The sequence below is a fragment of the Thalassophryne amazonica genome, chromosome 15 (genome assembly GCF_902500255.1).
Source record: "Thalassophryne amazonica chromosome 15, fThaAma1.1, whole genome shotgun sequence".
Classification (NCBI taxonomy): domain Eukaryota; kingdom Metazoa; phylum Chordata; class Actinopteri; order Batrachoidiformes; family Batrachoididae; genus Thalassophryne; species Thalassophryne amazonica.
Window position 1 is genome coordinate 92,544,053 of NC_047117.1, and position 12,530 is coordinate 92,556,582.

At 43.8% G+C, this 12,530-nt stretch overlaps 1 protein-coding gene across 1 annotated transcript in view; it reads right to left on the reverse strand.

Annotated features, from left to right (window-relative positions):
* Window positions 1-12,530, reverse strand: part of nomo (nodal modulator) — a 32,969-nt gene that overhangs the window by 18,241 nt on the left and 2,198 nt on the right. Inside the window, exons 2-14 of the mRNA XM_034187427.1 lie at window positions 10,951-11,040; window positions 10,821-10,866; window positions 8,708-8,808; window positions 8,487-8,593; window positions 8,326-8,398; window positions 6,442-6,594; window positions 2,691-2,828; window positions 2,507-2,596; window positions 2,314-2,419; window positions 2,092-2,242; window positions 965-1,142; window positions 663-804; window positions 433-567 (exon numbers count right to left, since the gene is read on the reverse strand). Of these exons, the coding sequence (XP_034043318.1) occupies window positions 433-567; window positions 663-804; window positions 965-1,142; window positions 2,092-2,242; window positions 2,314-2,419; window positions 2,507-2,596; window positions 2,691-2,828; window positions 6,442-6,594; window positions 8,326-8,398; window positions 8,487-8,593; window positions 8,708-8,808; window positions 10,821-10,866; window positions 10,951-11,040 (1,510 nt within the window). The remainder of the gene's footprint in view (window positions 1-432; window positions 568-662; window positions 805-964; window positions 1,143-2,091; window positions 2,243-2,313; window positions 2,420-2,506; window positions 2,597-2,690; window positions 2,829-6,441; window positions 6,595-8,325; window positions 8,399-8,486; window positions 8,594-8,707; window positions 8,809-10,820; window positions 10,867-10,950; window positions 11,041-12,530) is intronic.

Sequence of the window (12,530 nt, forward strand, 5' to 3'; positions counted from 1 at the left end):
GCAGGTTTTCATTCCACACACTCGCAGCAGGTGTCTTGGCAGCACAAGCTCGTGAAGCCTTTCTTGCTGTAGATGCTGAACATCTGACAAACACAGATAAATGGTAAATGGACTGCATTTATACAGCGCTTTTTCATCTGCATCAGACACTCAATGCGCTTTACAATGATGCCTCACATTCACCCATTCACACAAACACACTGGTGTCAGGGTGCTCACTAAACACCGGGAGCAACATGGCTATTAAGGACCTTGCCGAAGGGCCATTAGTGATTTTCTGGCCAGGCTGGGGCTTGAACCAAGGATCCTCTGGTCTCAAGCCCAATGCATATCAACTAGACCATCACCTCCCCTAATAATGATAATTACAAGACCTAATTTATGATCCAAATGACTCTGAATGAATCATCTCTTGAGAGCAGTGTCACTCACCTTTGTATTTTCCAGGTAAAACATTGTCAAAGGAGAAGCTGAGGATGTCGTCGCCACCGCCTGACAGAGTGACCGTCCTTCTCTCACCTTGGCGACTGACTGGCTGCAGGGTCACCAACAGCTCATCACATGATGCTACAGGTCAATAAGAGGTCAGAAGGTCAAGTTAAAAATAAGACCACCACATGGTTTTGGGCAGATGAGGCCTCAGAAGGACACACAGCTCCCACCTAAACAGTAAACCTTTCCAGAGACAGAGGCCATGAACTGTGTGAAGAGAAGGTCTGTGAGGGGACGGTCCACAAGAGACACCTCCAGGGACCGCGGCTGCAGCGCCAAGCCGGCCTTCACCTCTGCCTCAAGTAACGAAACCTGAAGACACACAAAGAAAACAATGTCCATCATCACCATGAGAGAAAGAAAACATAATACAGAAGAAATTCTCTGAGCGGCTCAAATCCTCCAGCACTCGAGCTTCTCAGCCGCCAGTTTAAAAACGCCTGATGATGATGAAGCCGAGGTCCAGACTCACATGGACGCTGTAGTCACCAGGTTTGGCCTGAAAGCAGAATCCTCCCTGAGGGTCGGAGTCCACAATCCAATTGGTAGTCTTGTCCTGACCCCGGTATGTCAGCATGACCTTGTAGCGACCTTGCTGCTTCATGCCCTCAGGCAGGCGGCTGATGGAGATCCGACCACAGACACTGAACCTGAAACACCAGCAATAAAGTTCCACTCATTCTGGTGGAGGTCAGTGTGCATTTACAGTTATTGTCCTCATCATCAACACAACCAGACACAGCAGAGTTTCAACTGGTGATCAGCTGCTGCTTTTGACAACTTCATGGTGCAGTGGAACAGAGAAGGTTTTTGACAAGAAAATATGTCTACCCAGACATTTCTGGAAAACTGTCCATGAAATTGTGTCTCTTTGTTTTTTGTTTAAAGAAAATTATTCTCTGTTTCACACTGAAGTTGTATAACTGGTGATGCAACAGACAAAAGTTGCACTGTGCACAGTTTCTCCAATCACAGCCACAGCAGCTTGTAACTCCTTCAGACATGCCTTGGTGGCTTCCCTCACTAGTCTCCTTCTTGCACGGTTAATAAACTTAAATTAAGTCCAATACATATTCAGTGACTTGGAAATGTTCATGTGGTCATCTCCAGACTTCTCTAAAGAATATTAGCTGTAAAAGTGATGTTCTAACAATAATTCCTTATATTTAATTTGTCCAAATACATCTGGACTGGAGGGACTGTGTGTAAAAATGTCTGCACTATGATATTTTTGTTAAACCCCTTGAACTGAAGATGAAAGTCAACACTGTAAGACCATCGCAAGTGTTTCATTTCAACTCTGTGCAAAAAACTAAATAAAAATATTAATAAAAACTCACTTTCCAAATACTTATGGACCTGACTAATAATAATTCGTCACTTGAGAATGTGGAACAAGAAATAACGTGGTCTCATTTAAGGATGTTGATTTAACGAAGTTGTCCACATTGATGATAAAAATGAACTTTCAGGCCTGACTGTGAACAAGGCCAGTAGAAAGGTCATGAAAGGTCAACCTTTCCACTCAGTTACCGTTAGTGCATCAGTGCGGCGGCTTAAAGAGGCTTCAAGCAGAAAGCAGGCAGACCACAGACTCACCCCGCTGTGATGATGTCAGGAAGCTGCGGCGTGTTGGGGGCGATCTTCACTGTGATTGGCTCAAAGAACATGAGCTCCTTGTGGACCCGGATAGTGTAGGTACCAGCTGTCATGTTCTCCAGACGGAAGGACCCGTCGTCCTTGGTGACAACTGTGGAGGTGAAAATCTGGTTACTTCCAAACATGATGTTCACACACGGCTCTTTGAACTGTTCATTTCACCTTTGATCTGGCTGTTCAGTGACACGCTGGCATCGGACACACCCTCTCCTCCGACACTGTTTAGAACTCGGCCCGTCACAGAGAAGCCCATGACGCGGAAGATGGGCTACGAACAGAGCAACAAACAGGACACGTCAAATCAACGTCTACTGACTGACAAATGGTTCAGCGAGCGGCGGTCGAGCTCATTTACCTCCAGTTTTAAACTGTTGTGTTCCACCCTGAAGTTCATTCGGGACGGCGCCACATCGAACGTGATCCGCTCCCCGCGATAGAAAGGCACCTGGAGTCGTGTTCCACAAAAACAAAGTGTGCAGATGAAAGAGTGAATCCACAAAGTGGGAAAATCGCACACACACTTTGTGCAGAAGCTTTACCACCGTGTAGTCGCCGCTGGCCAGTGAGGCGAAGGTGAAGGAGCCGTCCTCCCGGGACAGAGCGCTGCACAGGTAGACCAGAGCGCCATCTCCAGGATCAGCGCCCTCTACTGGCGAGACATTACAGCCGCTGACATCCTGCAGGCACAATGTTTATATATAATAATAATAATAATAACAATAATAATAAACATACACTTGTCCACAAACAATATCTATTAAAGTACAGTGCACAAAGTGCAACAAATACCGTATTTTCTGGAGTTTAAGTCTGGGGGGAGTTTTTTTTCCTAGTTTGCAATTTTTAATCAAAAAAAAATCTCAAATTCATTAATATGAACTATTTACATAGAACAATGTACAAAAATTCGAAGTTAATAGAGCTGATTTTATATATACACACACACACACACACACACACACACACACACACACACACACACACACACAGACTTTTTTTGATCAAACAGTCAAATTACCGAAAGTGCTGTCCAATGAGCATTTATTTATTTATCCATCTTGCTTATTTTTGGAATTTAAACCTCCTTATGTGAGGTAACAGCACATGCTGTTACCTCACATAACATTTTGGTTTGAATCATATTTGTCTAATAGATTACAATTTGTTCATGTAAATGGGGAATCTTCTTCACAGACTAAAGTTAATTATGGAGTTCCACAAGGTTCTGTGCTAGGACCAATTTTATTCACTTTATATATGCTTCCCTTAGGCAGTATTATTAGACGGTATTGCTTAAATTTTCATTGTTACGCAGATGATACCCAGCTTTATCTATCCATGAAGCCAGACGACACACACCAATTAGCTAAACTGCAGGATTGTCTTACAGACATAAAGACATGGATGACCTCTAATTTCCTGCTTTTAAACTCAGATAAAACTGAAGTTATTGTACTTGGCCCCACAAATCTTAGAAACATGGTGTCTAACCAGATCCTTACTCTGGATGGCATTACCCTGACCTCTAGTAATACTGTGAGAAATCTTGGAGTCATTTTTGATCAGGATATGTCATTCAAAGCGCATATTAAACAAATATGTAGGACTGCTTTTTTGCATTTACGCAATATCTCTAAAATCAGAAAGGTCTTGTCTCAGAGTGATGCTGAAAAAGTAATTCATGCATTTATTTCCTCTAGGCTGGACTATTGTAATTCATTATTATCAGGTTGTCCTAAAAGTTCCCTAAAAAGCCTTCAGTTAATTCAAAATGCTGCAGCTAGAGTGCTGACGGGGACTAGAAGGAGAGAGCATATCTCACCCATATTGGCCTCTCTTCATTGGCTTCCTGTTAATTCTAGAATAGAATTTAAAATTCTTCTTCTTACTTATAAGGTTTTGAATAATCAGGTCCCATCTTATCTTAGGGACCTCATAGTACCATATCACCCCAATAGAGCGCTTTGCTCTCAGACTGCAGGCTTACTTGTAGTTCCTAGGGTTTGTAAGAGTAGAATGGGAGGCAGAGCCTTCAGCTTTCAGGCTCCTCTCCTGTGGAACCAGCTCCCAATTCAGATCAGGGAGACAGACACCCTCTCTACTTTTAAGATTAGGCTTAAAACTTTCCTTTTTGCTAAAGCTTATAGTTAGGGCTGGATCAGGTGACCCTGAACCATCCCTTAGTTATGCTGCTATAGACGTAGACTGCTGGGGGGTTCCCATGATGCACTGTTTCTTTCTCTTTTTGCTCTGTATGCACCACTCTGCATTTAATCATTAGTGATCGATCTCTGCTCCCCTCCACAGCATATCTTTTTCCTGGTTCTCTCCCTCAGCCCCAACCAGTCCCAGCAGAAGACTGCCCCTCCCTGAGCCTGGTTCTGCTGGAGGTTTCTTCCTGTTAAAAGGGAGTTTTTCCTTCCCACTGTAGCCAAGTGCTTGCTCACAGGGGGTCGTTTTGACCGTTGGGGTTTTACATCATTATTGTATGGCCTTGCCTTACAATATAAAGCGCCTTGGGGCAACTGTTTGTTGTGATTTGGCGCTATATAAAAAAAAAATTGATTGATTGATTGATGCTGTAGTGTGCACATGTGCTATGATCAGTTACTGTCCGTTGTTAAAACTCGCCCTCAGGGAAGAGCTGCGTTACAGTGACTTCAACATTCAGAAAAGAAAAAAAAAAAAAAAGGTGTGACTTGGGCATTTTTTGACAGGCGTAACTTATACAGCTATTACTGCTAATATGTGAAAATGTCTCAAAGGAAATAATTTACTAATGCAGATTTATAAAACAGATTTTTAACGTCGGACTGAATTTCTATTTTAATATTGTCAGTGTTTTGTGGTAAAACTGTTACGGTTGGTGTCAGGAACAGAGTCAGTTATGTACCCCAAGATGCAGATCAGAAAAAGACTTGAGGATTGAATGTCAAACAGCTGGTAATTTATTAACAGCAGGTGACCAGCAGCAAAAACACAGGTGAAAGGTCAGAATGAACCATAAACAAACATAAAGAACCAGACAAGAAGACAAACTCAGGTGTAATTTAACTACAGATGGGGACTAATTGCAGGCAGGTGTAAAAGAACAGACAAGTAATGACTTAACACGACCACAAGGGAGCAGCAAATAACAGGAGAGCCACAGGTGACTGAACACAGCCATAACCGCGAAGTAGACATAGACAGACACCATACAGATCAACACACCATATAGAAACAAACCAAAACCCCACTGACACTAGATGAAGAGCAGATGATCCAGACATAAAACAATGGGGAGTGCTAAAGACAGACAAGACAAACCAGGAAAAAACACCAAGTGCACGAAGGACGGGACCTGACAGGTGTTAAACGCTGCACTCACCACGAGGGATCACCATGACAACAAACATGAAGGAGGAACAGAACAAACAAGTGAACGTCTAAACAACAGTGTAAAGTGGCATAAACACGATTGCGGGGAAGAGGGACCCCCAAACACGGTGGAACAGACAGACAAGACTGGAAGCACGGCAGAGACACGACAATGCACAGGTACGCACACACGCAGGACTTCAAAACATCACACGCACACCATGGACAACAAACATACTCATATGTTCACGTAGGCACCACAGAGGTGGACCGGAGGAACACTGAACATAAAAGACCGCACGCGCACTTATGGACGAGGCAGACACGCGCACACACACACACACTCAGGACCTGGGAAGCGACCACACCAACACACATGCAGGGATGACGGAGGAGCAGAGCAGGACAGAAGATCAGGGACACGCACGGACACAAAATCCTTAACACCCCAAAACAACCTGACCGGACTGAACCCTAACAAAAACCCCTCAAAGTCCCATAATTCTTTGTGATCACGTAGAAACTCTCCTACTGTAATGAAAATAACACGTTTAAAAAATACATCTCAGAAAGCCATATTTGGACTCCTGCTTATTCTTTGGGACATGCCCACTGAGGCGGGGCATGCACTGTCTGATGCCCCCACATCTTTTCTGGCTCCCTTCAGATGGAGGGAAGATGGTTTTACAGACAGGGATCCATCCCGTCAGCGCGTGAGGACATTTTTAACATCAGCCTCATTGAAAGCTTGTTTAATACGACCCTCAGTGCTGCGACCGTGGTGCACCATCATTACTAAAAGCTGCTCATCTCAAACATGACACTCACGGAAAATGATCCTTAGACAGTTTTACACATTCCTCCAGCATCCTGACTCGTACCCTTTATGAGGTCATCAGTCTGTCTGTGATGTCAGTGATGTTGACTTGCCTCTCTCTTAACGGTGGTAGAATACAGCAGGAAGGTGACCTCTTTCATGGGCTCGCCGTCGCTGCGCACCTCCCCCGACACGTCATAGCCTGCGACCAGTAGGTGGTCGGCGGCCGCGGAGTTGGAGTTGGACACGTGCACTGATGTGACACTCTGCAGGAAGGCAGCAGACGTGAGGCAAGTTCAAGTCAAAGACAGTAAAACAACGGCACTGTCAAGAGGCGATGAACTTCCCGACAGTCGAATGACACACAAAAACAAGAAAAAACACACACACACAAAAAAAACAACAAAAATCAAAACCCACACCACCTCATGGAGATTCTTCGTATTCTTAATGACCATCCGATTCTGAAATCATCACTTATGGAACTGATCAATTAAGAAAAACTGATATCATCTATTTCTAGCCTGTTTTCCAACAAACAGGCATTCAGATTAAATACTTTCAGTATTCTTGTTATAAATATAAAAACGTGCCATTAAAGAGTACCTTGTTAAAATTTGGAGCTCTGCTTTCGTTGCTTCTTAATAATGTCCTCGTGTGATCTTTATGTCAGCAGAGTTAAAAATAACTGCTGAAGACTCGCATGGCCTCATCGGTCAGTCACACTGACACATAAACTCTAACGGCGCTCTAAGACTGTAGATTTTTGATACCTGGCTGTGTACATTTTTGGTGCAGAGGGAAACCACAGTCCAACAGAGGACCATGGTGTCAGATTTGGAGGTGCTGATTCTCATGCCGATCCCTCCACACGCAGCCTCAAAGCTGCTCAGGGCAACTCAGAGGTCACTGTCCCCTCCCTAGATTGGCACCTTATCGCGGCGGAGGGGTTTGTGTCCTCCAGTGATCCTGGGAGCTGTTGTCCCAGAGTCCCTTGTCATCAATCCTATTCCTGATAGTCACGGACTTCAAGGTGGAGTCAGGGACCGGAGGGTGTCCAGTTCAGTGACCTCAGAGTTGCATCTGTTTTTGCAGATGATGTGGTTCTGATGGGTTCAGACTGTGACCTCTGATGTGGACTTAGCAGGTTTGAGGCTGAGCGTGAAACGACTGGAATGAAAAATCTGAGACCACAGTCCTCTGTTGGAAAATGGTGGACTGCCCCCTCTGGGTCAGAGGAGAGTTAATGCCCAAAGTGGAGGAGTTTAAGTCTCTCAGGGTCTTGTTCACCTGTGGGGGTAAGTTGGAGCACGAGACTGACAGACGGATCGGGGCACCCTCTGATGTTTTACGGACACTGTATCAGAACGTCGTGGTGAAGAAGGAGCTGAGCTAGAAGGTGGGGACAGGGTGAGAAGCTCGACTGGGACTTGGAGGGACTCAGAATAGAGCTGCTGGGTTTTTTGCATCCAAAAGGACCCAGCTGAGGAGGTTCGGGCATCTGGTGAGGAAGTCAACTAGAGGCATTGCATTTCCCAGCTGGCTTGAGAACTTCTTGGATCCCCCGGAAGAGTTACAGGACTTGGCCAAGCATAGAGAAGTGTGGACTGAGGTGCTTAGTCTGATGCTACAGTGACACCCAAATCCAGATAAGTGACAGAAAATGAAAGAATAAATTGTAAAAATTGGGCTTGATTTCATCAAATTTGAAATCAGCACTGAATTTAGGGCCAGAAATGGTGAGTGGGCGTTCGCTTTCAGAGAGGTCAGACGTGTTGCTCGCTGTGACATTTCAGCTAAGAAAAATGAAGCTGACAGAAACTATAAACAGACTTCTAAACGTCACTTTTTTTAAAATACATGTGTGTCGTTTGTGCGTGACACAGCTGAAGCCTCTTTCTCTTAACACCGTGTATCCTGGTACAAGGGTGAGGTCTGGATTTACGTGGGAACAGACCACAGAGACCCCGACACAGGAACATCACGACGATACCAACCTGCTCTAAAGTCCAGGAGGGATGAGATGCTGTGATGTCATAAACTCCAGGAAGAACTTTGGAGAAGGTGTACCTGTATGAAGAAGAAGAACAGGTGAAGCTGATCCGGATCAGCGGCGTGTCGGCGTCCCTGGAGCTGCCAGAGCAGAATGCTCACTTACTTTCCTCCAGGCTGCGTGACCACAGTCTGCAGTCTGCCATCCGTTCCCGCTCGGGTGAGTCTGACTTCCACCCCGCCGGGACCAAGCAGATGACCTTTACTCAAAACCTGATCAATCAAAAGTGCACAACAGAGATGTCTTCAATTTAACTGAAAACATGCAGACAGCGCACATGTGTCATCTATTAGCTATTCAGGCTTCAAACCAAAAGTGAATCTTACCACCCCTGAGATGGAGAAACCGGTGAAAACAAAGTTGATGTCTTCTTCTTTTGTGCAGATGTCACTGACTCCGTCCACGTAAAGGTCGACGCTGGTGGGTTCTGATGAGTGAAGCACGTCAGAAACAAGGACACAAATTAAATTATGACAAAGATGAGCAAACAGTCAGACTGGACAACGTGACAGAGAAACCAAAGCTTTTGAACCACTGAATCAATACGAAGCAATTTTGCTGAAATGGTTTCAAAGCATTTGATACAATTAAGGCGACATCTGCTGGCCAACCTTCAACAGAGCACTTGTGTGGAACAATAAAGGGCAAGATGTCATGAAACAGTGAGGCAGTGTTCTGTATGTTTAACAATAAAGGTTCTATGTGCATCTTGAAATTTTTGACTATTTTTTGCTTTTTTTCTTTTAAAGACTGACATTAATAATACACTTTTAACTGCTTGGGACTCCAGTGTGGGCAGTGGCATCTCCTCCTCTCTCTCTGCTCCAACCTTCAAAGTCCCTACTTCACCAAACTGTGAATTCTTCAGACTATATTGGATTAACCATGGAATTGATCAGCTGGTCGCTGAATGCTATTGATGTCATTTTTTTTCAACATAAAAATCAGGGCCGGGGGACCCTGCATGTCCAGATGGAACCTACCCTGCGGGCTATGTTCTCTATGCCTGGGAGAAATGGCACATCACATGCTTGGCACCACTCTGTGGAGAATGTCGAAGATCTATTTATATTTGGTTTGGTTTTATTGTAGGAGGGCTGGTACTTATTGGTTTATGTGCTGCCCTGACCTACCGGAGAAATTGGCAAGCCGGCTGTCAGCAGAACCACAACCCCTCACCTGTCCGTCATGATTAACGAGTTGGGCAGGGCGATACATTCTCAAACTGCCTTAACCCTTGAACTCAGATGCAAGTTAGATAACATCTTGGAGCCAATGCACGCCTTGCAAAGGAAGATGTCGGGGACCAGGGAATACTCATAAATTGGATTTGGTTGCTCATGAAAGCTGCAAATGTGTTTTCACTGCACAACCGTAAACATGGCAGGCTTATTAGCCTCTGAAGGACAAAAAATCCCTGCCTGACTGGAAAATCACTAAGGGCCCTTGGGCAAGGTCTTTAATCCCCTATTGCTCCCGGTGTGTAGTGAGCACCTTATATGGCAGCACCCTGACATCAGGGTTAATGTGAGGTATAATTGTAAAGTGCTTTGAGCGTCTGATGCAGATGGAAAAGCGCTATATAAATGCAGTCCATTTACTTGGGTGCTTCAAAGGTTTTTTTATTTAAAGACGAGACCATTTCAGCAGTGTTAGGCACAAGTCTTCTTTGTTACTACCTCTTCAGTTTTGGAGACGACCCTCTCTCACAGCACAGAAGTTGCTCTACATTGTGTTGTGTATGTGACTCCTCCCACTCGCTCCTCTTGGGATATGAACTCACAATCTCTGACATGGGAGGCGGACACTGACCAGTCGGCTAAAACCCGGGCTCTGCTCTGAGTGTCCAGAGTATCCTTTGGCTCGTCGGAGAGTGAGTCCTACTGACTGACCATGTGCACAGCGCCTCCTGCTGGCCTTTGTCACAGATGAATATAGATTTTTGTCCAGCGTGTAAAGAGTTGGGCAAACAGCTGCCTCCACTAACTAACCTATTCATCTTTCTCTGGATGTGTAAGTGTGTAAATCAGTGTGTATACTGTCTGAATGTCTATGTGCCAATGGGAGTGTATAAATGCATGATGGTTTATCTAATCTAACGCTAATCTGATCTAAATCTCTCTCTCTCCGGTTGTCAACTGAAGAAAGTATAACAATAACACACACCAAAACTCTCCTCCTCTCAAAACACTCACAAGGTACAGAGGGACTGTGTCGGTTTGATAATCCCGCCCTGAATTCAAACTGGTGTGACACATTGCCGATACGCATGTGATGTAATGAAGCTTCATTTGGGGAGTCACATGATTTTTCGCAGGGTGAAGCGAGACATCGAAACGTCTTGCAGCAACACTTTCACTTTGACAGACTGATACAGTGTCGAGCCGCCTGCTTCGAGCATAACATCACTACGTGAGGTTAAGGCTGTGACGAACTCACCGAAGCTCCAACCAAGAGGAGGCTCGATCTTCAACACAAAGTCTCCCTGTGTGAAAAAAATAGGAGTCACGACATCATCACGACACCAGTGACAAAAACAGAGCGAAACGAGACATTTAACAGGTCCTACCTTGTCATAGAGAGGAATCATGAAGTAACCGTTAATGGGAGCACAGTCAGTCTGATACTTCAGGGACCCCTGTTTGGTGTAGAGTTTAATCTGTTTGGAACAGAACAGGAGGTGTCATGAACCTTTACTCAGACCTGGACCCAAAAAAAAGGAGGTCGAGCTCACGGCAGTAACAGTGAGCACTTAATATGTGAGGGTTCAAATCCAGCAGAGGTCAGGAGGAATGATCTGGATAGGACCCTAAAACCAAGAGATGCACAATGCATCACTCCAAGACAGACACGTTAATACACACACACACACACAAAATCAACAGAATCACCGAATCTCAGAACTTATTCATCTTCAAATGGTAAATGGACTGCAGTTATATAGCGCTTTTCCATCTGCATTAGACACTCAAAGCACTTTACAATAATGCCTCATATTCACCCTGATGTAAGGCTGCTGCCATACAAGGTACTCACTACACACTGGGAGTAACTAGAGGGTTAGGGATCTTGCTCAAGGGTCCTTAGTGATTTTCTGGTCATTCTGGGATTTGAACCAAGGGTCCTCTGGTCTCAAGCCCAACGCTTAACCACTAGACCATCCCCTCTCCATTTTCTAATATAAACACCTGGAATTGGTTTTGAGCTGTTAAAACCCTCAAACCAGCACAACATCAGGCATAGTCTCCCTCCAACTGTTTAGTTTTCTTGATTACGAAAATAGGTGATTTTTTTTTAACCATTCAACTAATATTTGAGTTTTAATTTTAGTTGTCAAGACAAATGAGTCTGTCTAAAACAGTTGTCCAATATAAAGCGATATAACGTACATTTTGTTACACGCAGATTGATACGTAGCATATCATGGGGCCTGTATCAACTCGTATCATTAAAAAAATTAAAAAAAGCATCATGATACCATAAAAAGCCAACTACTGCAGGGGAGAAATAAAAAACTCACACAGAAGAATCAAGCCTGAAAAAGCCCAAAATTATTCCTTTTCTAGTCCAATAACTGTGGAAGTGTTTTGGTGTTGATCATAAGAATGTTTTTACATCTTATTGATTATCCCATCCAACATTCCTTTCTAAATTATTACCTCTGCCAGCAAAGTTGGGCGGAGGTTATATTTTCACTCGTTTTTTGTTTGGTTGTCTGTTTGTGAACAGTCTGGAGCCAACAATTTTTCATATATCATTATGATTTTTTTTTTTTTTTTTTTACAGAGGATTCATATCCTGAAAGGCAAGAACCGATTCAGTTTTCGAGGTCATAGGTCAAAGTCAGGAAAAATCCCTATCCTTTAAAATCAAACAAATTTTCAAAAATTCATAACTGCCAAAAAACATCAAATTTCTTTCATATTTGAGAGCATTATGTAAGATGGTATCCTTTATTGATGGACAAACTTTGAGCTGGATCTGATCAAGATGATAGATTTTGTGGCCATTTAAATTTAACATTGAAAACCCCATTTAATGTATATTTTATATTATATCTTATTCATGTTTCCCACTCACTCATATTTGACAGTGAGGTGTATTTGAAAATCCCATTTGGTTAATGACCATTTGGTGCACATTATACAA